The sequence below is a fragment of the Tenrec ecaudatus genome, chromosome 2 (genome assembly GCF_050624435.1).
Source record: "Tenrec ecaudatus isolate mTenEca1 chromosome 2, mTenEca1.hap1, whole genome shotgun sequence".
In the NCBI taxonomy this organism is placed as follows: domain Eukaryota; kingdom Metazoa; phylum Chordata; class Mammalia; order Afrosoricida; family Tenrecidae; genus Tenrec; species Tenrec ecaudatus.
The window spans coordinates 186,260,460-186,287,827 of NC_134531.1; the positions used below are offsets into that span (position 1 = coordinate 186,260,460).

A 27,368-nucleotide genomic window follows, 5' to 3' on the forward strand; every position below is an offset into this window, starting at 1 on the left:
ACTGTGAATGAGGGGGAGTGCAGATTGAAGAACCAAGACCCTCCTGTAGGCAACTGGACAGAAGGGTCATGGGGAAGAGACGGAGCCAGTCATGGGGCAGTGTTGAAACATACAACTTTCCTCTAGTTCTTTAACGCTTCTTCCCAACCCCTCCCCCATCACGATTCTAATTCTACCTTACAAATCCAGCTAGACCAGAGGATGTTCACTGGTAGATAGGAACTGGAAACACGGAGTCCGGGGCAGATGATCCCCTCGGGACCAATACTGAGAGTAGTGACATCAGGAGAGGAAGGCAAAGGATCTACATGTAACTCCCTCCCTGGGGGACGGACAACAGAAAAGAGGTGAAGCAAGACATCGGACAGTGTAAGACATGACAAAATATTAATAGTTTACAAATTATCAAGGGTCCGTGAGGGTGGGGGCAGGGGAGGAAGGGGGGAAAATGAGGTGCTGATACCAAGGGCTCAAGTAGAAAGAAATCTTTTGAGAATGATGGCAGCAAATGTACCAATGTGCTTGACACGATGGATGGATGTATGGATTGTGTTAAGAGTTGTATGAACCCCCAGTAAAATGATTTAAAGTTAAAAAAGAAACAGCAACCGTGTGGCTGGCACAGGTCCTGGTGGGGTTCTGTTGTACACAAGGTTGCTGTGGGTTGGGACCAATCAACACCACCTCGTAACATTACAGTGTCCTCACTGTAACCTATTGCAGCCAGAGTACGCATTCACAGTGGGAACCTAACTCTGCTGCATAGGGCTCGGCGCCCTGCCGTGGCTTCCCGTGGCTCTCAGCTTTTCAGTCGGGGTTCTGCAGGCCTGTCTGGCCTTGTCTTTCAGCCACCTCATCCTGCCGCACTGCGAAGCTGGAAAGCCCGATGGTTCCAGCATGCCTTCTCTGCTTGGGGTGCCTCCTCACCCCGACCACACAGGCGGTCTTCTCTGCTCGGGGTGTCGCCTCACCTCTCACCTCAACCCTACCTGGGCTCCTGCTCTTAGCAAGGCAGCCAGGGGATTCTCCTCAAGGGTCCTGACCCATCTGCCACCGATCATCTACCAACCCCCTTTCCTCACTCCTTCCCGCGGGTGGCACAGAGGGCCCCGTGCCTTCTCCCTTTCTTCTATAGGTGGACCATTCCTAGTTTGGGACAAGAATCCTTTCCAGTTAGGAGTGGTCATTTGACTAAGTTTTAGGGAGTGGGATCTAAGCGAAGGTCTGCATGTCGCATCTAGTGAGAAACCACCTCTTTCAGTCTTGGTGTTGCAGGCCGAACGGGACAGCAATGGCTGGGTCTTCCGCAGCCCCACTGGGCCACGAGGCAGTTTTGGAGCATCACCCTTGGACCACCTACCGTGGAAACGTGACTAGGAACACAACTGTACTGTTTACTTCCCAGTTCTCTGGAGTTCTGGGCCTGAGTGGAGTCAGATGTAGCTTTGGTGTCGTGTGTTGCCTTCGTCCCTCCTGCAGGGCGCCTTTCATCCCGTGCGCCAGGGTCAGCCGTCTTGCCTGGCCCTTCCTCCGGCTCCCGTACCAAGTGCCGCTTAATCAGTGAGACAACGGCCTGTGACTGCCCAACGAAACAGTGCCGCCCGCCCCAGCACCAACCCCCAGCTCATTTCCTGGCAGTGCGTTGGTTCCCTTCCGCGCTCAGATCTCGCACACCGACAGGTCTCTTCCTCACTGAGTATCAACTCCTCACGAGCAGACTTTCACGGCTATCCTGCTGTTTCACTAGTCTGGAGGCCACGAACCCACGGGCTGCTTACAAGGGGCCTCACAGGGGCCTACGAATGGATTTTATCTTTTTAAAGGACTATTTAAAAAGCTGTGACTAAGGGCATCAGTGGCCCACAGCACCTAACTATTCACCATCCGACCCTTTGGAGAAAAAGGTGGCCGGCTTCTGGACTAGCCCATGGGTGGCTCCCACTCCCAGGCATGGTCAGTATATCAGTGGTCAAGTCATTATTGTAAGACTTAACTTCAGATGACTTCCTACCCTGGGAGCAACTAAAATGCCTTCCCACACAAAACCCATGAGCCTCTAAATTGTTCAGATGTGTTTATCTTGCCTACTCGGCTGGGAGTGTATTTTCCCATCTCTGTATTGCCCCTGGGGGCCCAAGACCGGCCACACGTTTAATTAGGTGTCTGCTGAATGAAGCTCCGAGTCACTTAGCCTCTGGGTGGTGAGGGCAGGATACAGTGCGTGGACAATGACACCAATTCCTGGTGGCTGTGGCTAGTTTAGGAGCTCCAGTGACGCGGTGGTTACCTGTTGGGCTGCTAACTACAAAGTTGGCACCCCGAAACCACCAGCTGCTCTTTGGGAGGAAGATGAGGCTTTCTACTCCCACAAACTGTTGTCTCAGAACCCACAGGGGGTGCTACACTGTGCTCTAAGTTTGCTCAGTTGGAATGGACTCCATGGCAGCGTGTTTGGCTTGCTTTGGAATCGTTAAGCAGCGGACAGATGACTTACAGAACCCCCTTCTGTTCTATACAAGGCTGCCCAGCATGTCTAGGGAGCACACAGTGCCGACCGTTAGTCACTGATGGACAACCCAAGAAGGCTTCCTTGCTCCTAAGTAGGAAGTGTCCCCAGTTAGCCAGGCCACGCTGTCCTGAAAGTGTAACTGACACGCAGTTTTAACCAGCGTGGTGACAGAGCAGATGGGGGAAACCGTTTGTTTTTGATTTTACATCACACTGAGTGTAAAAGGCTATTGAGCTATACTTTCACTTCCTACTGTAACTAGGTGTTGGCCATCTTTCCACATGCTGTTGAAATTCATACGTTTCAGTGGTGAAGAGTCCACTCAAATACTTGGGCCCATTTAAAAAAATTGGTGCTTTCTTCTTTCGCTCTCCTAACTTTTTAGTGTGGATTGGGTGCAAGCTTACAGAGCAGATGTTTTCCATTCAGGTATTCACGGGCATTTCGCTTCAGCTTATTGACTACCATTCTCACAATGGACTATCGCTGGTCACATTTCCCCCTGGTTTCCACTCCTCCTTCTCTCCTAGCCCTTCTGCCCTTCGTTCCTGGGTACTCTTAAATGGATCATTATGCAAAGGTCTGTGTACCTCTCTCGCATTATCGTTCCCCTTGTAGATCTGTCTATTGTTTGGCTGAAAATTCAGGGGGATGTGGGTCAAGGTGGGTGGCGCTGAGTTTATTTCCAGACCTAAAGGTTAATAAGAGTCCTCTCTTGGGAGTTACAGGGTTCTACTTGTTTCTCACGGACCAGGGAGACTTTTTTAATGGAAGATTTTGAGTGTTGCCCTACCTTTTTCTTTTAGTCTATCCAGGACCTTCTAAAGGCATCTTTTCCAAAGCAGTTGATAGTGGCAGTAGGGCACCATCTAGGTCTTCTGGTCTTGGGGTTGTGGAGGCTGACATTCTTGCAGTCCATCAGTCTACTGGACTAATTGTTTCCATGCATTGTGACTTTTCTTCACTCTTCTTTCCTCCACACAGGAGGCAGCCAACAGTTGTACCTTGGATAGGCACGCAGGAGCTGCTGAGACCCAAGTCACGACTCAGCAAAGTGGAATGCAGAACACTATATCGGTGGATTATGTTGTGACAACAGACCTTGGTGTTCCCGAGGATAATCACATGGCGTTTCTAAAAAGAACCCTGATCAATGGATTGCAATGATTTGCTTCTCCACCAAACTGTCCTAACCAGTCTGCAAACAGGACTGGGCATTCCTGCAAACAGAGCCCGAGGGAGCAAATCACGAAGTGAAACTAGGCAATGAGGAGAGGAGGGCAAAGACCAGTGTTGGGGAGTCTGGGGGTGTCATAAGCAGATCAAGGAGCTCTGGGAGTACAATGTGTAGTAAGCGCTTGGTCGGTAGTTTGAATCCACTAGGGCAGCAGTTCTCAACCTATGGGCTGTGACCCCTTTGGGAGTCAAAGGACCCTTTCACAGGGTCTCCCGATTCATAAGAGTAGCAAAATGACAGTGATGAAGTAGCAACGAAAATAATTTTATGTTTGGGGGTCACCACCACACGAGGAGCTGTGTGAAAGGGTCAAGGCATTAGAAAGGTTGAGAACCACTGTGCTAGTGGCTTGGTGGGAGAAAGATGTGGCAGTCGGTTTCCATGAAGACTTACAGTCCTGGAAACCCTGTGGGGCAGTTCTACTCTATCCAACAGGGTTGCTGTGTTGGAATCAACTCAATGGCAAGAGCCCCCCCCCCTCCTTTATTTTATCCAACAGATCAGGTGCTAGCACAGAGCGCAGGGCTGGCACTTTCTCCAGGGTGTGCTCTGGGTCCAAGTCTGAAGTGTATACCACCTTGCTGCTCATCCACAGCTGTAGCTTTTAGATCGTGGTTCCCTGCCATGAAATGGTTCCGAGGAGAGTGCATAGAGTTGTGCTTTCAACTTCCTGTACAGTTCTCCCAGGGAAGATGGTCTTCATTTTATCCAGAGCGATCAGCTGACCAGACCTGAGAACACAATTCATTTGATCTCCTAGGAATTTCAAACTAGGCCTAAGTCCAGTTAAGTGTCAGGTAGAGACGCCTACTGGTGGAGTGTAATGTTGCAGGCAAGCTCTATAAAGTATGGTAATTGTGACACCCAAAGTTGATGCTTTGCTCTAGGAGTGGCCAGTGTGAAATCAAAGGATTCCTAGGCGTTCCTGTGGCCCACCAGGAAGCAAAGGAGACAGAAAAGGCCAGGAGGGAAAAAGATTTGGTCGAGGAAGGGCGAGTTTTAACACTGAGAAGATGTTCTAAAAATATTACTAGGAGGTATAGTGGCAGATCTGCCACAGACATTTTCTACTGGGGTTATTTTCTTCATGATTACATACATTCAAATTTAAAAATAATGAGTAGTTCTAAAATAGGATTTGTTTCCCAGAAATTCAACAGAATACCAGTCTTGTTGCATGTATCAGCAAAGAAGAAAATAAGTCAATAAGTAAAAGGCAGACAAATTGGGAAGGAAATCACATGATATGCTAAGTTTGGGGAGGATGTTGGAGCAGAATTTGAGACCAACATTAGCCAAGATTTGAAGGAGCTACCCAGCCGTGACTGTCTGTCAACAGATAAGCCTTCTCCAAGGCAGGGTTCAGGAACAGAAATTTCAGGGCATGAGCTGTCAACATTAAATCCCTTCAAAATTCAATCAAGAAGGCCGGTTCTAAACTAGAGGAAGTGTCTGAAGGGCAGATAAAAAAATAAGGCTAAGCCCAGCATGGGTTCTTAAGTCTAAATAAGAAAGATGCTATTTTCCACTCAGTTGAACTATAAATCAATCCATCCCCCATCATTGCCGGTCAGTGATGTAACAGCGGTGACCACAAATTAGAGCTTCTTCTCTTTCCCAGACAAGCCCTCCTTACACGCTGGTTCCAGCTGGACACTTTTTGTTTTCACAAGCCAGATCTGTCTCTTCCCTCTCTGTCCGCCTTCCGTCCAGGACAGGAGTCCCTGCGCACACAAAGCCAACCTCCCGTGACCAGCCACGAGGAGCAGACCCCTGTCCTCTCCACGCTTTTCTACGACACCTATCATTACCCCTGGGTTCAAGAACTATTTGCAGCTCTAGCAGGACACCAAGGCTCCGGTCAGTACCCATTAAATCAGAAATTAGAACTGCTAGCAGCGGGGTGGGGAAGGCCAGAGTTAATTGCAGATGCCACCCCTGGAGGAAAGGAGGTCCAGTCTTCCTTCTAAGAATGACCACAGGAGGCCTTGCTCCCAGAGGGCAGGAGAGGGCCAGGGGTACAGAATTGTGCAATTGCTACTTAGGCTGGTCAAGCACATTTGTGTGCTCAGAGTAGGACAGCAGTACTGACAGTAGTTAACAATAGCAGCCAACTTGGTGTATCACTTACGGAGTCCTAGGCACTGTTTGAAGTGCTTTCACACATTGGTGTTAAGTCGCCCTACAATCCTACAAGGTAAATTACTGTTTTTATCCTCATTTACAGATCAGGAAACCAACCAAGAACCCCGAGAGGAAGCATCTTTTGTTCACTCCTTGTATTGCAGCTTGCCCCCTTTTCTCATCAACTGCCTGGGAATTCTGGAGATCCCAGGAATTATCTGAGAGAACTTAGAATTCCAGCTCTGCAGACCGTTGGGCCAAGTGAGGGAGGGTCATGGTTGGAGTGGCCGTGAGGGGTGGTCTGTGGGCCCAGGAAGGCAAAGTTGGCCCCATAAAGAGATTTACAAACTCAAGTCACTCCTCTGTTCGAGCCCAATTTACAACCCACCCCCCCTCCCATTACCGTTCATGGTAAGAGAGGCATGTTGGTCAGGGCATAGGAAGATGGTTAGGAAGGCAGATCAATTGCTTCAGGAAAGAGGGTGGAAGCGGGAATGGGCTCTGAAATAGCACTGTCAGTGACAAGTGGAGGGTAGGGCACGGAATGGGGCAGAGCCAGGTCTACTGCACATGCCCACTCCTGCCAGTGCATGTACCATCCTCTCAGCCCAGAATGTCCTCCTGTGGGCAGAAAGACCCCGCTTATTGTTCAACACTCCTTATTTGTCCCCACCTAAGATGAACTCTATCACTCTGAGTTTCTGCCTCCCTTCATTCAAGTCAGGACAAAAGCACTTGGCACTTCATGACAGAAAGATAGCTGCCCTCCTTCCTGCACGGAGACCTTCTCCGGGGAAGACATCAGGCCTCTTTCACTTTGTAACCTTTTGGTAGAGGGTGAAACCACCTCAATTCCCTTTTAAGAAATGGGGTGGGGTGTCAACCAGTGAAGCATCCATCCATCCATCCTTCCGCACTCCTGCCCGCCCAGCGTGGCGCCCAGGGCTGGGCGTATAGAATGTGCTGAACAAGCGTGCACAGAACATCGAATCATTAGAAGAAAATGAAAAACAGCATTCTTACCAGATTTCTTTTTTCCGATGTGCTCCCTGTATAGGGAAGAAATGAGGTGGGAAAGAGGAGTCAGGAGCTGTTGTGTATCGGCAGGAATTATGTTGCTACACGCTGAGATTCTCAATCCCACAACACCCAAGAGACTCCCGTGGGCCCAGACGCTACAAAAGATCTAAGTCCTCTTTATTTGCTAGTGTATCCCAGGGCAGCTGTCTCCACTGTGCTCAGAGCATGTCTTTGTAAAGATCTGGGCTTCTAATCTCCAGGTGATCATACTGGCAGAGAGGGTGGGGGAGCACACTCCACAGGAGGAACCAAGAATGGCCTGTGTGTGTGTCTGTGGGGAGAAGCAACTGGGCTGAGTGAGCTGTCCCCGGGCCTGTTGTGACCTCAGTGGGGTTAGCCATGGCAACCTCTGCATGTGGAAGGACGAGGGTGATGTTTGACGAGGCGCGTGCGAGGTTCTGAAGTCACTGAACCGGGTCCTGGTCGAGTGCCAGCCCTGGGCTGACCTGTGAGCTGGATCCTCACAACCACTCTCTGAGGGTTACTGAATTTCAGATGGGGAAACTAAGGCCTAGAGAGGTCAGTCTTGCCCAGAATGTTCAGCCAGTGCCTACTCTCTTGCTCAGTGGCGCTGTCTAGTGGCCCTTCTCTTGGCCGCTTCTATGTACACCACCTCCCACAGGTGTCACACAGGCCTGGCGCTGAGTGGAGCCAGAGAGAGGATGCAAGCGAGAGTGACCAAGCCATCTCTCCACCATCCCAACTTCCCAGCTCCCTAGAGAGCTGGCTCTCATCCCATTTCCCCGAGAGCCTTCCTTCCTGAATGGCGACAAAACACACACGCACGCGTGCGCTTCTAAAGTACAGCGGCTGGGCTGGCTTCTCACCCAGCCTCTTACACTGATAATAAGGTCCGAGGATGGCTCAGAGGAAGGGGACCTATTCCCACAGTAGGGACGTCTTACCAAAGAGGACCCTGAGGCTCAAACAAGAAACATTCAAACCTAAAAGTAGCCAAGCAGTTTTTGTCACTGAGGGTGTGTACCAAGCTGGGCACCTTAATCAACTGTCCAGAGGGAGCAGCCGGAGTGAAAGCAGGTCGGGGCGGGTGTTTAGAGAGGGAAACCACAAAGCGTTTCTGTGCCCCTGGCAGATTCTTGGGGAGTTTTTCCTTATGCCAGCCATTTGTCCTCACCACAGCCCCAACGGGTGCTGGGACTTCCATTTTACAGCAGAGACACTGAGGCCCAGAGGTGAAGTCAGAAGAGAGGCTACCAAAGCCGCTGAGATGTGAACTTGGGTGTGCGGGATTCTAAGCCAGGGAGCAACTGAGCCAAGTCAGGCTTCAGGAAGCCAAGCCACACCTCACGAGGGAGGCGCACACACAGGCTACCCGGGGCTTCAGGGCTGGGCTCGCCAGACCCGGGAAAACTCATCTCCATCTCTTCCAAAGTGGGTGGTCCTGGGTGAGCCTCTTCGTGATCCTGAGCCTCAGCTTTTACTTCTGTAAAATGGGTACAAATAACCCTTCTCCACAGTATTGTGGTAGAATGCCATGGAAAGAGAAGATGATAAATTCTACAAGTACATACATTTTAAATTTTTATAATTTCAGCATATGTATTTTATGCCAGCTAGAAATTAAAATAGGAGCCAGGGGCTACTGTCAATTTAATTCTGAAAACCCAGGAGAACTGTCGGCAGAGGTGCTCGGAGAATATTTCACCACGTGCTGCTAGATGATTGAAACTGGGAAGGTTTGCTGGACATAAAAACTGAAGACAAGAACCGCAGCATTCACCAGGAAGGGCTGAGACCAGCTGTCAGATTTACACTCATTCTGTAACTTTCCTGTTCTTACATTCCTTGAACTATGTTCCCGGATGGCATGGTTGGCTAGACATTCCCTTGGGATGTGCTGATTTCAAAACTTTCTCTGTCACCTCCACATTCAACCTCTTAATTGCAAAGCCACACTGCTGAGTGCTGGCAAGGAGAAGCTGGTGGTCATACGGACGAAGTGGCACTTTATCAGAAGGACTTTTTTGCTGGAAGTTAAGTTCTCGCATTTCTGCAGTAGTTAAACCGCTAGTCCAGAAGCTAAGTGATCTGATGTCACCTGTTCCTCAGAAAGCACCCATACCCTTTGCCTTGGTGGTCTCTTCAAAAGACTTCTGTAGCCTTCAACCTGCAGCTCCTAGTCTTGACAAAGTGCCAGGCAGGAGGCCAGTCTGCTGTAATTATTCAACAACACAAGCCTTCCTCTTTCCTGCCAGTTAGGGCCAAGAGCAGGTCTAGCTAAGAGAGCAATTCACACTGCTCTGCTAAGAAGAGCAGGTGGCTGACAACGCTAGGCCAAAGGGGTCCCAAGCTCCGCAGGCTCTGGCTTCTGTAAGAGCCCATGGGCCGGGCTCCTTCTTCTTCTTTCTCCTACTGCTATCTCTCTAGTAGCCAAAACCCTTCTTTCTACAAAGATGCAACTATCTCCAGAAAGGCCTTTGGAAAGGCGACTTGTGAGAGGCCCGGGTTTTTGTTAGTGACGGTAACCTCAGGAGCGGTTAATGGTGATGGCTGAACATACCAGGCGCAGCTTAACGAATGTCACTTTACATAGGAGGATCACTGAAAGGGCAAAGATGTACTGCCCACACGTATGTACATCCTAATTTTAAAAAGGCAGCGTATGTCAGCGTTTCACGTGGCAGCTCCTGGTGTGTAAGAGCTGGCAGGCAGACTGCCAGTGTTTGGGTTTTGTGTGATGTGCGTGTGTGGCTGGGGACATGTCACGACAGGGCTCTCAGCTGGTGCCAGCCGCTGCAGGGTACCTTTGGGGAGGGGGGAGCTGCAGTGGAAGCTTTGGATCAGCCTTGAAGACTGGATGACCCGGATCTGATCCTAGCCCGTCACTCACTAGCAAGGGGACTCTGAGCAAGTCCCAGCCTCTCACACCATTGTCCATGCCTCCACGGTTCCCGGTCTGACCCTCAGCTGGTAGCTCGCCCACAACTCAGGAATCTAAGTGTCTGCTTCCCGGACAGGCCCAGCACCCAGGCGCTCCATTGATTGTGACTCTGTGCCTCTCCAGTTCTCCTGGGGCTGGATGCATCGGCCGGAGGGAAGGCTGAGGGGAGCGCTCTGGGGACATCTGCAAACCAACTTACTCTTTGGGGGGGTTCAGGTCCTCAGGTCTTGTCTCAAAGAACTGCAGCACCTCATCGCACTGAGAGATATAGGGGGGCAGCTGGATCAGGGCCTGCAGAAGAAACACAGGTGAGTGAGGCCTATGGAAGGAGACAGGGTGTGTGGGGGGAAAGTCGTCAAGGGTGCTGTCTGCCAGAAGCTCTGGAACCTGAGGGTGCATTAAAATCACTCAGGGCATGTGTTACAATACAGTTGGCTGTGCCATAACTTAATGTTGCGGGTCTGAGAATGCACCTTTCTGACAAGTTCCCAGTACCGCCCCGCTGACCCGGCCTGGATGCCCCACCCACACACCACAGAAAATATGTGGACCTGCAATGATAGGTAACTATTTGGGCAAATAATAGTATGATTGCGAACAAAATCAGACCATATTGTACATGCCATCCGGTAACTTAACAGTTTCCCTTAAACCGTGAATGTTAGGTCACATCTCTTCTACAACACCTTCTCCGTCAGAGAAGAGGCGGCTCTGGGTAGAGGCATCACACCTGCTGTCTGCACTTGTGTGATTTCACAAGCAATGCACTGCTCCCATGTACCTCTTGACCCAGGTGTGAAGAGGGTGGTTTACGGTCAAGGTGCGGTGTCTCCAGTGACCACTGCAGCAGGGAGCCCCCGGTCAGCCCAGGTGACTTGGTCACTGCTGCTCTTCAGGTGAGCCTCAGGGGACCAGCAGTCTCCGCCAGTGGCTGGGTGAGGGCACAGCGAGGGACTACACATCCGTGGTGCAGCTGTGAGCTCACATTTCATTTCAAAGACCAGTGCAGGGTGGGGTGGGGTGGCACACGCAGACACGTGACTGTCACAGCTGGGTGACGGAGCACCTATGCTCTGGGGAGGGGTGGGTGGATGTGGCTCTTTCCACTGGCCTCGCTCCGAGGGTTTCTTACCCGCCTCCTGCCCACAGAGGCTGGTGTGAAAAGACGTGCCAGACATCTGATGTGCAACAAGTCTGTAAGCTCTCTCCACCTGCCCAGGGAGGGCTGGGAGAGGAGGGACTAGCGCAGAGGGCCCCTCCTACAGGGCTGCAGGGACATTCAACCCTACGTGAATAATGACCAGTAATAATTGTTGTGAAACCTACACCCCAGAAACGTTTCCATTTCAGCTTGCACCATCAGGGACATTATGTGCATTTCCCAGGGTGCCCTGGGGTCTTAACCCACCAGCTGCTCGGTGGGAGAGAGGGGTGGCCGTCTGCTTCCAGACAGAGTTGTGTAGGAAACACCATGGGCAGCGCTGCCCTGAGTTGGAGTCCAGGCAGCAGCACCCAGCAAGAACATGGTGTACGATCATTATGGCGACCACTCTGTACCCCTTAAGCAGCCGCCCCCACCCACCATTTCCTGGCCTACTCTGCCCCCTCGCTCACCGCTTTTGAGTCGATTCCCACTCCTAGAGCCCTGGTGGCATCCTGGTTACGTGCTGGGCTGCTAACCACAAGGTCAATGGTTCAGAACCCCAGTTGCTCAGAGGGACAAAGACGAGGTGTCCACGTTTGTAAAAAGCTAACAGCTTCGGGAAGCCACAGGGTCAGTTCTATTGTGTCCTACACGGGTGCTAGGAGTCAAACCCAGCCCCGCTAGCAACTGATCAACTGCCGGATTTTCGAGACCAGGTCTGGGTGGAAGTCAAGATTCCCCACGGTCTGACCCGCCCCCCCAGACTGACATGAAAAAAGACCACAGGAGCTGTGTGCACTTGCATTTCTAGGGGACCTTCTCTGGCTCCAAGCCGAGAGCTCCTCCTGGGCCATGGGCCACTCTCTGTCCATTGAGGAGAAGAACGTTAACCTAGAGGGACCGTGATGGATGCTTCAACTGAGATTTCTGTCTCTGTAAACTTTGTTTTTGGTTGCTGAGAATATAGACATGCAGCCAAGCGCGCGCACTCAGCCGTCTGGGAGACGTTGCTGGCGTTCAAGTGCTCTACTCCTTCTCACCCTCCTTTCCTGAATCGTTAACTCCCCCCCGCCCACCTTAACCTAAACTCACTGGCCCCAAGGGTCCTATCCAACCTTCCCAGAGGCTGTCACTTGGATCCCACTCGGTTCTTCAAAGAGCAGCATTCAGGGCAGACAGTGTTTACCAGTGAAGCTCAACTACAGTTTGGTGGAAAGCTGGCTTCACGGTCATTGATTTTCCATTAGCCTCTGACAGGCTCCTGCTCTGAGGCAGACTCCCAGGCTGGGTGGGGAGAGAGATGTCGTTCCCCAGCTCGCCCCCTGGTCTCACTCCTTTTCTTTCTCTGGTCTGGAGGGTCCCGGGGCCTGGCTCTCCTCGGCAGTGCCGGCAGTTGCAACCGCATAATGAAGGAGCCGGTGATACACGCTGAGGGATGGTGCAAGGCTGGCCGCCTCGTGAGCCAACGTCTGTCTGTGCTTTTTCCCCCAGCCTGCAACCACAGCCGTGTGGGTCAGCGCTTGATGGCTTCCACGGGCTTGTCTGCACCACTTCCTGTCACCCCGGGAGGACCGGCCCATTTCGGAGAGGGGGAAATGGAAGTTCTGGTGAAGGGGCTCCCTGATGACCACTGACATCCTTGCTGCGCCCTGGCACCTAGCTCCTCCCTGTGCGCGCCGCGGCCTCTTCTACGCTCTTCCCAGCTCCGAAGCAGTCGATTGCAGACCCCACTCAGTGCAGACACAGGCATGGCCTCATTAGCTAACGGAACACCCGATTTCTAACACGGTTGTATTTACAGGCACAGGGGTTCAGATTTCAAAGCATACTTTTTGGGGGAGCACTTTGAAATCCGCAATACCTCGTCAGAAACTCTTGGGAGCGCTGGGTGGATGAGAGCACCCGAGCCACGGTGGGGTCTGTAACGGGGGGGGGGGGTGTCCCCACAGGCTCCCTGCCAACAGGGCCAGCAAGGGGAGTGACAATGGAAACCTCCCGACGGTGCCAAGTTCCTTTTTTGGTTTTGAGCTATTCCTAGGAAGTGGATGCCATGCCAAACCCCAGCCCCCAAAATAAAGCTGAGCCGCTACTAAAGGGCAGCAACGATGCCCTGATGCGCGGCCCTTTCACACTAGATGGGCGGGCTACTCCTACGGAGATGACCGGGGCGCAGAGAAATGCCCCAGAACTGTCCTGTGTTTGGGCAGCGGGACAGAAAGCCAAAGTTCCAGCTAAGCTCAGTTCTGCTCCAGAAGGAATACTGCTCTTTGCGCAGATGTGGCTGGTGGACGCTGGGACCGAGGAGGGGGCAGCAAGTCCTGCTGGCTACAGGTCACAAGAACCAGCTCCTCACCTGGCTTTGTCATTTCCCAGCGGTGGGACTCTAGTCAGGTCCTGGAGCCTCTCTGAGCCTCAGTTTCCTCATCTGTAAACCAAATCAGTCACACCCATCTTGGAGGAAGTGGCTGTGAAGACTTCTGGTGCATACTCAAAAAAACCACTCCCTGCCACCGAATCGATGCGGACTCAGAGAGCCTTTAGGGCAGGGCAGAACTGCCCCTGCGAGGTTCAGGCACTGGATTACCATCTTTACAGGGGTAGAAACCCCCACGTGTCTCCCAAGGAGCGACAGGTGGTCTTGAACTACTCACCTTTTGGGTGGCAGTTCAATGCATAACCACTATGCCACCAGGGCTCCCTCTGGTTCATACTTGATGCTTGAAAAATGCTTAAGTTAGTTTCCTCGGTCTCTGTTCTCTTGGCTGGTGCGAGTTCCTGCTTGTCGGCTGCAATTCATGGTGCTCTTCCAAAGCCAAACTCATTGCCATCGAGTCAATGCTGACTCATAATGCCCGCCCCCCCGGTGGGTTTCCGAGACGGTCACTGTTCGGGGAGCAGAAAGCCCCGTCTTTCTCCCATGGAGCCGCTGGTGGTTTCGCAGGGCCGACTATGAGGACTGCAGCCCAACACGTAACCAGTGCACCGCCAGGGCTGCTTCACGGCGGTCTTAGCATAACAGAATGAAGTGCCACCCAGCCCAGCGCCACCTCCGTGTCCACTGATCTGCTCGAGTCCACTTTGTGGCTGTGTCAGTCCACTTCATTACACCTTTCCCTCGTGTTTGTGGACCTTCTACCAAACATGCTGTCCTTTTCTAGGGACTGTCTTTTCTAATGACATTTCCAAGTCGTTCTGTTTTGCCGTTCTTAATTCTAAGGAACTTCTGGTTGGACTTTTTCCTATGTGCTGGTTCCAAAGGTGATTTTCGGGGCAGCAAGTCCAGTCCCTGGCGAAGAACATCATGTTGGTAAAGCGGAGGGGCAGGGAACAAGAGGAAAGCCCTTGATGAGATGGACGGACACAGTGGCCGCAACAATGGGCTCAGGCATAGGAACCATTGAGAGGCAGGCCCAGCACTGGGCAGTGTTTCCTTCTGCTGTGCACAGGGTTGCTATGGGTTGGAACCGGCTCAATGGCACCTCACCACAACAAACAACAACAACAACGATAGCTAGTGCCCAGTCTAAGGACTAAGTTAAGCACTAAGCAGCAATGTCTTACCTTGTAAGGAAGTTGGGATTTTCTCAGTTCCCTCCCAAACCTCTTTAAGTTCAAAAGAACACCGTAGCCAGGAGGCTGGTGTGTATTTAACACCACTCTTGACCTTGCTAATTCTACCCAAGAGCAGAACTCTCTAGAACTGAGACTAGGCAACAACATCTAGCCAGGTTTAAACACTTGCTCAGTCATTCTCAGTTTCATTCCTGCTTTCTTTTACGGCAGGTAATGCCAGTCTCCTCTCACAAGTAGCGTACGATCAGGAACCAACGGTCCTTGTGACGCAGTGTAAGGGGCACTGAAGGCATGAGCCAAAAGGAACGCTCCGGGGATGGACAGAAGAGCGACTGAAGTGTTTCAGCAAGCCGATGCAGCATTGGACACTCTCACCTAGGCCAAGGAATCTGGCAGAGAGCTACTTGGCCGAATGCCGGGAAGAGAGCCGTACTTGTACTAATTCCACAGAAAGTGACCCGACAGAGTGCTCAAAGTACAGAACAGCATTAATATCACGAAAGCACAATTTTGCTGAAGATCACCCAACAGTCAAGCATATTACTGTCCCATCCTTGACCCACCCACCCCACCCCACCTCCAGGACCCATCAAAGTCTGTTTCTTTTGGTATAAAACCTTATCTTGTAGTTTAGTGGTCTCGTACCGTATTGGTCAGGTTGACGAACTTCAATCAGCAGAATGTCCTCCAAACCCACCATGTCACGAGGTGCTTCAGCTGCATCGTTCTCTTTCAGGATGCGCACCACGATGTCCCAAAGTTAGGTCTGTTCTTGCACCCATCCAACCGTGCACACTGGGGCTGCTTCCATCTTCCTGTTGCTGCCAATCGTGCTGCTAAGAACACGGGTGTGTAGATGGCTGCTTGTGCTGTGTTTTAAAGGCATGACCAAGTCGAGGGACGGCCGGGTTATGGAGTATTTCACTTCCCAGTTGTTTAAGGAGCCCACTCATTTCCCCGGTGTTGTACAGCTGGATAGTCCCACAAGCAGAGCGCGTCTCTGCGCCCTCTCCAGCATTTTCATTTTGTTTTCTTGAATTTTGCTGGCGTGCCAGTGAGGTGCGGTCAGATCACTGTTTTGATTTCCATCTCTTGGATGGCTAGAGATCTTCAGTAGTCCTTCCTCAGTTTGTTGGCTGCCTGCAGGTCTTCTCTGGTGAACTGTTCAGTAAGTTCAATCATGTCTACATCAGTCTGTGTTCAGCCTTTCCTTGGAGAGCTTACCATCAGACCAGGATTGGAATGAGCTGTATCCGGCCCCTAGAAAATGACCGCATCTGCCTACTAGGCTTTTCTTTCAAAGTAATGCCGGGCAGAGCTGGGATTCCAATGAGCCCCATGGAACAATGACCTGGCTGTTCATAGGACGGCTTGGTCCTAGAGTTTCTATGTGTGGCAGGAGCAAGCGGGCTCTTATTTCCATCCATCCTTTGGAGGACTACAAGTGCTTGATTTTAATTGATCCAGTCAATAACCCATCCCTCTGTACCTTAAACTTTAGGGAGATATTTTCCTATTTATCTTCTAACTTCCTTCACAGTATTGTTTCTTATTTTAGGCTTTTCAGTCCCTTGAGAATGATTTCATGTGGGGCGTGAGAACAGAATTAGTGATTGCCTTTCTTTTTTTCCCAATCTGGAGACCCACTGTTATGGATAGAACTGTGTTCCAGATTTATATCCATTCCTGGGAAGGCGACCTGAATGGGAACCAGAGTCTGTGAAGATGTCAGTGAACACAAAGTCATACTAAGGTCAGGCGAGTTCTAATCCTTTATGACTGGTGTCTTTATAAGATAGGAAAAGATACACATAAGAAATGAAGATGAGTCCAGGTGCCCAGGAACACCCAGGGCCCACGGAAGCTGAGTCAGATAGAGAACCTTCTCCCAGAGCCTCCTGTGAGAGCACAGTCCTGCCAGGAACCGAGTTCAGACTTCGGGCCTACAGGACAGAAAAACAATACATTTCTATTGTCTACAGCCACCCAGCATGTGGGGTTCTGTTTCAGCAGTCTAAGAAACGTAGACACCATGTATTATGGAATCCAACCTTCCTTAAAGGATAGGTAAGGCTGGCTTTGTCAAGATCAAAGGGCCTGTTGACGGATCCTCCGCTTTGCTCCAAGGGGTTTTTTTTGGTCTGTCCTTGCGCCAACATCACATGCCATCAATTGCTGTGACTTGATCACCGGTCTGAGAGTGTAGACTGTGCTTTCAATGTAAAACACACCTGGTAGTTAGGCTTGGGGAGATCAAGCTAACACCTAGCCAAACCCACTGCTGTGGAATGGATTTCAACTGGTAACAACCTGTAAGGGCAGCAGAACTGGGGTTTCCACGGCCCTGAGCCCACAGAAGCAGACCGCCCATCTTTCTCCCCTGGGGGAGCTACAGTGCTGGTGGGCTGCTAGCAGTTAGAGGCTGTCACTTGCTCCTCAATGAGCCTAATTGTGAGAGACCGAGTGGCTTACTAGCTCGAACAGTGTCCACAACAAATGACCCAGTGTTCTGTAAGACTAAGTTGCTGGTATGAGACGTCGCAGAAGCTGCAGCAGGCAAAGGAGCGCTTCATCTCCTTCCAGGAGCCTCAGGCATCTGGCCAATCAAAGCCCCAAGTATCTGCTCTGCTTCGGAGGATTCATTAATAGCCGAGGGTGGTAGCATCAAACGGCTCATGTAACATAAGCAGTTCTAAGGTTATTTCTAATGGTGAATCCATTCTCTCTTGTACCCCCATCCAGGGCACACACTGGCGGCAAGCAGCTGCTGCTTTCATTCAGGGCTTCAGATGAAAATTCCCCATCTCAAAACCCAGTGTCCAGGGCTCCATGCGCCCCCCCCCGGGGGGGGGGGGCAGGAACAGCCTGGCTCTGGGGAGGAGCAGAGTGGGCTGGGGAGGAAGCAGTCCTTTAGAATAAGTTGAGCGATGAGTTTCTGGGAACAGGATGAGTAGGAATTTCTCAGAGGGATCAGGTGGGCCCAAGGGCCTAAACTTCTTGTTAGCAAGACAAGGCAGGCCTTCTCTGGAACTGGAGGTTCAGAGTCTAGAGGTCTAGAGCAGTGTTCTCAACCTTCTTAAGGCCACGACCCTTTCCTACAGTTCCTCAGGTTGTAGTGACCCCCCCCCCACCATAACATTATTTTTGTTGCTTCTTCATCACTGTCATGTTGCTATGTTATGAATCGGGTAATCCCTGTGAAAGGGTTGTTGGATCCCCAAAGGGGTGACGACAGACAAGTTGACAACCGCTGCTCTAGAGAGTCCAAGAGAAGATGCCGCTTTTTCCCTGAGAGCTGGGAGGCCAGTTGAATCTTTGTGTCAAAATTTCCCTTGCACCTTTCTCCATATCCCTCGTCTCCCCACATTAAAAAGCAGTAACACATCTATTGTTGTAAACGTAGACATGAGATGCTTGCTGGTTCAACACCTGTTGCTGTGAGCAACATTGTACTGGACGCTGCCCTCCTTCCAAGGACTCCCCCACTGCTCTGAACTCCCATATACCCCCCTCCCCCCCATCCTTCCTAGACATTCCTAGAAGTGAAACCACGCAATAGTCCTCTTGTGTCTGCTTCGTTGCCCTCTGCATCCTGTTTCAAGGGCTGCATGTTGCAGCATGGGCCAGAACTGCACTTCTTCTTGCTGGCTAAGACACGCCCTTTCTGTGTACATATGCATAGACCACACTGTTTACCCATTTTGCTGATGGTGGGCATTTCGGTTGCGCCCACCCTTTGGCTGTATTAACAGTGGACTGAACACTGGGGTACCGAGCCTCCACTGTTGGAGGCTCTTCTTTCAAGAGCTCTGGCTTTACACCTATGAATCGGATTGTTGGCCTGTTCCCTTTCAGGAGAGTTTGAGTCTACCTTCTTACATGAACAGTGTGCTTGACCACCAGTGCTGCTTAGGAGTTTTCTGTTTGGGGTGTGTGAGTACGACGGCCCAAAGGCCTGGGTGAGTAACCAGCCTACATGCCACGGCTGTTAGGGAACAACGTGAGGTCATGCGTATCAAGGGCTCAGCCCTGTGTTTGGCAACGAGTGGAAGCCCAAGCCAACGTGTCACTTTTGGCCCTTCTATTCAATCTTTTGCCAAGAGAGGGAGGTCCCCACGCTACGCTCTTTGTTTAAAAAGCTGTGCAGCTTTACTGGAGTGTAATTCACGTATCATAAATTCCACCCCTTCTAAGTGCAAAATTCAATGATTTTAGTAAATAATAGTATTATGCAACCATCACTACAATCTAGTTTTGGCACTTTTCCATTTTACCTCAGAAATGTCCCCCAACCCAATTTACAGTCAATCTCTATTTCTACCCTCCAAGGCCCGGGAAACTACATAGGCATCAGTTTTCTGTTTCAGGGATTTATCTTCTCTGGGCATTTTGCATAAATAGAACCATACAGTATGTATGCAGTCATTTGCATTTGGTCTCTTTCCCATAGCATGACTATCAGTATTTTGTTGCTTTTTATTGCCAATAATATTCTATCCTATGGATAGGCCATGTTTTCTTGACTCATTCCCCAGTAGAGGGGCATTTGGACTACTTCTAGTTTTTGCCTATTATGAATTCATGCTGCTATGACTATTAATATACAGATGTTTGCAATTCTTTTGAACACGTTCATAAGGAAAATTAACTTTTAAAAAAAATTAAAAGATCCTTTGATTGGGGGCTCTTTTTTTTTTTTGTCAAGTCGTTTCTTTATTGAGAGGCAATGTCCATCATTGGGGGCTCTTATAGCTCTCTAACAATCCATACATCAATTTTATCAAGCATCTTTGTACATGTTTTCATCATTTTTCCTAGACATTTACATTCTATTGAGCCTTGATAACTGCTCCTCTCAGGCGCCCGCCCCATGACCTCTAGATAAAAGACAAACTATTATTTTCCGATCATACACTGACTGCTGTCTCCGTTCCCCATGGTTCCTGTTGCTCATTCCCCCAGTGGGGTAAATTAACTTTTGAGGAAATTATTCAACTGTTTCCCCAAACGGCTTCTCATCTTCTGTATCTACCTGTACGAGGATTCCCACTGCTCTCCTTCCTTGGCACTGTCTGCCTCGATGGGGCCAGTCATTCCAGAGGTGCCCGCCTTCATCACGATTTCCTTCTGCATTTCCGTGACAGACGCCAGGCACCTTTTCGTGTACTTATTAGCCATTTGATGTACTCTTGGGTGGAACTTCCAATCACGTCCTCTGCCCACTATTAGTATTTGTCTTTATTATTGAATTATATGTGCTCTTTCTATGGTTTGGAGACGACTCCTTTTTTGGATATAGGAACTGCAAATATTTTCTCCCACTCGGTGGCTTGCCTTTTCATTTTCTTAAGTTTAATAAAGTCCAACTTAATTGGAATGCTATGTAAGAACTCTTTGCTTAACCCAAGGTCACGAAGATCTGCTACTACTGTGTTTTTTGGGGGGGAGGGAGTTAGTTTTAGCTCTTACATTTAAGACTATGACCCATTCTGAGATGATTTTTGAGCGCGTGATGTGAGGAAAGGGTACTTTGTGTTTTTGGGCACTTGATAGCCCCCATTTGCTTCCAAAAACACGATCACTTTCCCAGTGAATTCTCCTGGCATCTTTGTTGGATACCAGTTGACCATAACTGTGCGACATTTCTTTGTGGACTCTCAATTCCATTCCTCTAATGTCTCTGTCTATTCTTATGCCAGAACCACACCGTGTGTGGACGCATGACTGTGGCTTTGCAATGAGTTTGAAAATGGGTAAAACAAGGTCCCCAACTTTCTCTTCTTCAACATTTGCTGTTTACTCTGGGTCTTCTGCATTTCCACAGGCATTGTAGGAGTCAGCTTGTCAATTTCCACAGAAAGCCCCCCCCCCCCCCGAATCTAGAATAATTGCCATAATCTGTAAGTCTACAATGTCTCTTCATTAACTTAGATCCTCTTTGATTTCTCTCGCCACAGCTTTTTGTTTGTTTGTTTCAGTGTCTCTCTTTTCTGGTAAATGCATGCCGAGGCATTTTATTTCTTCTGCTGCTGCTGTGAACGAACGGATTTTAATTTCATGTTCAGACTACTCATCCCTACGGCACAGAAATCCAACGGCCTTGTGTATATTGATCTTGTAACTTATGATCTTGCCAAGTGGTTCTCGTAGTGCTTTTGTGGGTCCGTGAGGATTTCCCTACTTATTGAACCACATCATCTGTGAATCAAGGCGGCTCTATGTCTTCCTTCTCCACCTGGCTTCTCCCGATTCCTGCTCCCGGGGCCAGGACAGTGCAGGACAGAAGGGGCAAGAGTGACCAGAAACAAAAGCACATCAACAAAGCCTTGCTACAAAACCCTATCAAACTTCACTGAACAAAGACATCAAAACGTGAAGCTACTCTCAGTTGACACTTCCTCTCCATCGAGGTGGACACACTTCGGAAGGCGGTGTTTTCCATCTTGCTGATGTCCCTGAAGAACTCTATCCCCTTTAATGGATGGCACAGCAAAAGGACAGCGTGGGCATCCTCCGGGGACTCAAAGCCGTGCTCCTCTGGAATGTTCTTTGAGTTTGGGGAACACAAAGAAGGCTGAAGAGGCAGGCTCCCCGCTGCCGAGTGGCTGGGGGAGGCTCCCGACGGAGATGCTGAGAGCAGTGACTGGAGAAACACATTCCTCGGGCGCATTCCCGGCCTGTCTCCTCAACGAGGCCACTCCCGATTGCCTTAACTTTCCCCTAACAAGCCCCGTGTTCATCCTGCGTCCTTCAAGAACATCTGTCAAGAACACCCCTTGGGAACCAGTGAAACTGCTGCCATACCTTCCGTGCGGCCCTCTCGGCCTTGAACTCGTCCCTGAGGGCTTCGCAACCTTCGTGAATGCGTCTGACTCACCTAGCAATTGTGGTTACACGTGGAGCAACATCTCACACACTTGTTGCCAGGCCTCAAAGATTTAGGACAGGTGTCTGCTTGGGTTTTGTGAGAAAGCACATTGATGTGAGTTGGCACTGGCCTCAAACTCGTTTTTATCCCTGATGAGACAAGCTTATGACCAAGAGAACTTGTCTGCAGTCATCCAGCGACCGCAGACGGTTCTCAGCACACTTCGTCTCCAATCAACTCTTACCTGTCGGAATTGGAATCCCAGGAGCCACCTGGTTCACTATCCTCCCCGCCTTTAAGGCCACCCCTCGCCATTCCTTCCTCTCTCTAATCAGAACTGCTCACGACTGTTAAGTTGGAGAAAAATTATGAAGGGTAATGGGTGTGGAAAATGTGTAAGTACGAGGAGGCTTCAAAAAGTTTGTGGGAAAACAGAATGAAAAGTTAACAGAATCTTTCCACGAACTCTTTAACGCTCTCTGCACACTTCTTTTCTGACCAGTCTAGTCAAATGCAACCCAACCACAGGACAGGTCCCCGTTGCTTAGGACCGTCAAGGCACCAGACGTCAGCGCCAGTCCAGCAATAAGGGTTGGCTGCATAATGGGTGGGACAGCCACACACCATAGAATACTACGCAGCTGCGAAAAGTAAGCTCAAGATTTTTAAAGAGCACGGGAAACTCTTTCACCGCGGCATTAAACTGAAAGAGAAAGAACATCTGAAATCATGCGCACAGGAGCCCCGCTCCGCCCCCACCACCATTAAGAGACTGGAGCAGAGAAAAGTCCACGAGGAAATGTGTAAGCGCCTTATAATAGATATTGCCTCTGGGTTGAAGGGCCGGGGGTGATTTTTCTTACTAATTTCTTGACACTTCTTTCTGCCGCACAAATTTGTCGCCATGAGCATGTTCCAGCGGAAAAGGAGACGCGACCACAAAGAAACCACCCACGGGGCAGACGGTGTTGGCGCTTCCCAGACTCACCTTACAGTACTCATCAATTGGTATCAGGCGTTTGACAGCCACGTCCCGGATGTGGCTTCGCCGGAAGAGGATCTTGCCTGCAGAGAAGAGCAGACACAGTGTGTCAGGAAGGAGCGGGCCAAACACTTGTGGGTAAATCCCTGCATGCCGCACTGCTGTGGGCCAGGAAAACCCCAGCGTGTGCCTCCAAAGGCGCCGACAGTTCCGTTGTCTAGGACAAGAGTGCGAATGGGACCCAGCGTACTGAGACTAGGGAAGATTGGAACCGACGTGTGGGAAGAAAGGGGCTCACACTGACAAGGAAAGGAGGTTAGAGCTGCTGATGATCAAACATCATCTACCTCTAGTCCCTGTCCACCGCCTCTCTCAAACTCCCGGTTCTTCCCTTATTCTAGACCAGCGGTTCTCAGCCTGGGGGTCGCCACAACCCTTTCACAGGGGCTGTCCAATTTTTAACAGTAGCAAAGTGACAGTGATGAAGTAGCAACGGAAATAATTTTATTGTTGGGGGTCCCCATAACATGAGGAACTGTAGGAAAGGGTTGCAGCATTGGGAAGGTTGAGAACCACTGGTCTATACCTTTCCTTCTACCTGGACGATCCTCCCTACCCAGCCCCCCACCTTGCATCCCTGCTGACAAACTCTTCTACAACAAAATGGATAAAGTGGTCCTGGCTCCCAGCTGCACACATCACATGATCAACACGCCTTCGCTCCTGCTTGAGTCTCTGGGCGGTGCAAGTGGTTAACACGTGTGGCTGCTAACTCCATGGGTCGGGCCCGTCCAGACACCGCTGGATGAGGGCGTGGTGATCTCCTTTCTGAAATCAGCCACTGAAAACCCACTGGAGCACAGCTCTGCTCTGACCTCATGGGGTCGCTGTGAGCCGGAGTCCACTGCATGGTAACTGGCTTTTCTCTTTCCTACTAGCTTTCCTGGGGCTCTGTACAAACAGGAACGGATTGGGCCCCTTCTCAGGTGGCACTAACAGCAGATAAATGCATGAATGTGGCTTCCACCTGCTCAGATAACAGATCCTGCCAATTACATGCCCACTAGTGTTTAGAAGCATCCCAGGCCTCCCTAGTTCACAAAATATTAACTGAGAGTCGACTGCTTGCTGAGCATGAGGGCCGTGTACAAGTGTCTAGTGTAGGCCAGGCAGAGGAAGTGGGTCAGAGTGAAGGACATAAAGGACAGATCTGTGAGGATCTCTGCAAACAGCCAGGACACCCAACTGCATGGGTGGTTTGTTGAAAGCTGGTCGATCGGGAGGTCCCTGAAAGTCTAGCGAGTAGAGGGAGATGGTGACAAAGGCCACGCCTGGCAGATCTGGCTTCTCTGGGCTCAATGTCCTGGATCTGTCAGGCGGGCAAGGAGTGGGCCAGAGTTAGCAGCAAGGCGTCACAGAGGGCCGAGCTGAGTCTCTCCAGCAATTTACACCGCAACTAGGTCTCCAGAGGAGGCCACGGAGGAGGAAGACCAGAGCGGGCTCAGGCACAGAGCATGGAGTTCCAGGAGAGGAATTTGGGGCAAGAGCCTGTTTGGGAGAGGAGGGGCTACGGGGTTAGTAGTTAAACTCAGTGATTAGGCTGCTGCCTCCACAGATCACATTTTGGTGGGTGAGGCCTGAGATGGTCCCCAAACTCAGACTCACTGACATCAACTTGACCCCGACTCATAGCAAGTCTGTAGGGCAGAGCAGAATTGCCCACGCCGGCTTCCAAAGCTGTCTGTCTTTACAAGAGCAAAAAGTCTCATTGTTCTCCTGCAGAGTGGCTGGCTGGTTCGAACTACCGACCCTGTGGTTAGCAGCCCAAGGTGTAACTGACTATACCAGATTCGAGTGTCATTTCCACAGATCAAGCTTTGGTGTGTGGGGCCTGGGACGGCAGGAGAGGCCATCAAGAGTTTTCATAATATGACGGAATTCAAAGAGATCCCAAGAAATAACCACTAAAGATTTAGCAACGCAAAGTGCTGAGGGAGATTTGCATCCCCAAAGACTGGATGGTTAAGAAACAATCTGCTCTTCTACAAAGAGGTACTCTATCAAGAAATGAGGGGGAACTGTGTAAGCACTGGGGAGAGCAAAGAGTAGCAATACCTTGTGACCCAGCCATCGCTTTACTCAGTACACACCGGAAAACAGTAAAGAGCAAAACACAAACAGACAAACACACATCTATCCATGTTTAACACGGCGCTGCTCGCAACTGCAAAGCGATGGAAGACTGGGTACATAAACGTGGTGTGCACACAGAATGGAATGCCACATCCCCCTAAGGAATCAGGATGGATCGTGAAGCAGCTCACAACAGGGATGAATGTGGAAGACCCTGTGCTGAGTGAGGTGAACCAATCACATAGAGACAAAAACTGTAGCAGACCGCGTATTACAAAGCAAACCAAGAAAGGAGGTTTTTATATCAAAAGAAATACTTGATGGTGGAGGAGGAGGTGAAGGGGAGAGGGAAAGGGAAGGATACAGAAGCAAATGAGGCGCACGTGGCTCCGACTGTTTGTGAAGCGGGTGGCATAATGGTTACGCACTGGGCCGCAACCCGAAAAGTCATGTTTGAAACCACCAGTCGCTCCACGGGCAGAGATGGGGCTTTCTACTCCGTGAGTTACACAGTCTGGAAACTCACGGGGCAGTTCTACTCTGTCCAATAGTCACTGGGAGTCCACATTGACTTGATGGCAGTGAGCTAGACTCACCCATGTTTAAGAAGTCCTCAGTGAGATGAAATAAATATTTCTTAGTAGTAAAGCCTATCCTGTCTCTATTGGCGGTGGTTTAGATTCTGCTTATGAATCAGTAAACCGCCTGACACACTTACGCTTGGCTTGCTGGAAGGGGAAAAAAAATCTAGCAGCAGCAGCATTTCTCTGAGGGTAGAAGCCAGAACCTGCGTTTTCTCCTTTTCCCAGAGTTTAGACCATAAACACTGATTGCTTCTAAAAGCAGAAACTCTCCATGTCATTTAGAACACAAGTAAACGATGAGATGCAGCCTAGTGGGGAAGCGGTTTATACCCTGGTTTCCCCGGAAGCAGTGATCACACTCCCTCTTCACTCACTCAGTAGGTGGCCTCTTTTCAGAGCACCAGTGGGGGGATTCAGTGGGGGGGGGCAGTGGGGGGATTCAGTGGGGGGGGACACGCTGGGCTCGGCCTCCTGAGACTGATGGTTTCCCCACAGAGAGGAGCCCGGCAGAGAGAGGGAGGGAACAGTGTGTTGCAGCACCATGTCCCTGAACTGGGGGTGTTCAGTGTGCCGGGCCCCAATCCAGAGAAAGCTGGTAGCTTTCCCGGCCCCATCCCACTCCATTTTCCATGGCCTTTGTGGGTGGGGCCACTCAGCTCTGAATCTTCAAGGGTGTCCTGAATCTTTAGGATACGAAGGACGCCTGTCAGCCAAGAGAAATCCTGGGTAGCAAATGCTTCCTGCCTTCTCATTTCTTCTCCAAATGGGAGAGGAGTCATCCTGGCTCCCTGCCAACAGAACGTCCTCTTCTGTAAATCGGGGCGGAGTGACGGAAGGAGTGCACAGGCTTCTTACAGAATTGTCCTGAGCGAGTTAAGTGTCTTTCCAAGAGGCCAGGGGCTGCAGTGGCCCGTGGGATCGGAACAGGCTGTCCCAGAGTCAGAGTGACCCCCTGCCCATCGCCCCCCAACGAGGAAGCAGAGGGTGAGGTTCACCCAAGGCCTGGCTGCAGGGGCTGAGGGAGAAGCATGGAGAACTTGGAGACCCAACAAAGCGCCGCTCATCCCTGTGGCCCCAGAGGGACTGGGGTCTCAGGGTACATCTTGCACCCATGGGCTTTTCTTTGACTCCCCAAGTGCACTGCCAGGTCTTTCTTCCTAGTCCACCTGAGCTGGCAGCATCGAGGCCACACGTAGCTCCCCTGACAAAGTGGCGGTGGCTGTGTCTGAAGGGCACTGGCGGGTGATCGCACCCGTCATCTCTGTGCAAGGCCAGAACCCAACTTCTGAACCACCATGAGCTCTCACAGCACAGACGAGCTTCTTGGCATGGGGACGAGGCCGGAGGCCATGTCCAAGGACGACTACTCTTCTGAGCGGTTCAGATGGCATGGAAGGACAACTAAGAGCATATGTTCCCTCTGCAACCTCCACACTGGTTTCTGGACACCCTCCTGGGCGGGCTAATTACCCACAGAGGAGCCGGGGTGGCTGCTTAGGCGGGGCCGGGCAGAGCTCTGTGGCTGGTGTTTGCATACGAAGGCCAAAGGCCAGCTCCTCTCTAGCTAGCGTCTCCCTGGGGAAGCGCAGTGGTGGCAGGGTCCCTGGTCTGGGCCTGACAAGGGAGGGGGACAGTCTGCTGCTCTTCTGGGCAGGCTCTGGCGTGGCAAGAGTGTGCAGCAGGGAGAGCCTCTGGTGGGAACGAGTGGGTCTTTGTTTTCCACAGTGGAAGAAGGCCAAACTGTAATTCTTTTTCAAGTTGCGTCCACTGCCAAGTTGGCTTCCCCAGTTCTTGCTGAGATGGAAAATTGCTTGCACCACCACCACCCTTTGTGCTCCACAGGAGACTTGCTTTGGTTCTGCTGACTGGACAGTCCAGGCAGAAAACTGACCCACGGGTCAGGGTCTGGGGCTCTCCTGCTCCCCCAGCCCTGGGTTTTGATACAAAGCTAAGAGGGGGGCTGAGAAGAGATGGCCCAGGGTCCAGAGGCAGGTCAGAGTGGGAGATCCCCAAGCTGTTAAGTGGGTCCCTGAAAACAGGGGAAGAGCCAGCCCGAGAAGAGCGTTTCCATGAAATTCCCTGGGTGGAATGGGATTACGTAACTGCGAAAGCGTTCAAGGGCTTGGGAGCGAGGGTGGGCTCAACGTCCCGACTGTGCTGGGAAGTTTTTCCAGAGCTGGTTTTGCCTTTCATCCAGTAAGGCTACAAGGGGCTCCTGTCCCCTCCTCCTTT

General features: G+C 50.9%; 1 protein-coding gene across 1 annotated transcript in view; it reads right to left on the reverse strand.

Annotated features, from left to right (window-relative positions):
* Positions 1 to 27,368, reverse strand: part of SH3PXD2B (SH3 and PX domains 2B) — a 110,591-nt gene that overhangs the window by 26,242 nt on the left and 56,981 nt on the right. The window contains exons 4-6 of the mRNA XM_075541949.1: positions 22,426 to 22,502; positions 10,052 to 10,143; positions 6,894 to 6,919 (exon numbers count right to left, since the gene is read on the reverse strand). Of these exons, the coding sequence (XP_075398064.1) occupies positions 6,894 to 6,919; positions 10,052 to 10,143; positions 22,426 to 22,502 (195 nt within the window). The remainder of the gene's footprint in view (positions 1 to 6,893; positions 6,920 to 10,051; positions 10,144 to 22,425; positions 22,503 to 27,368) is intronic.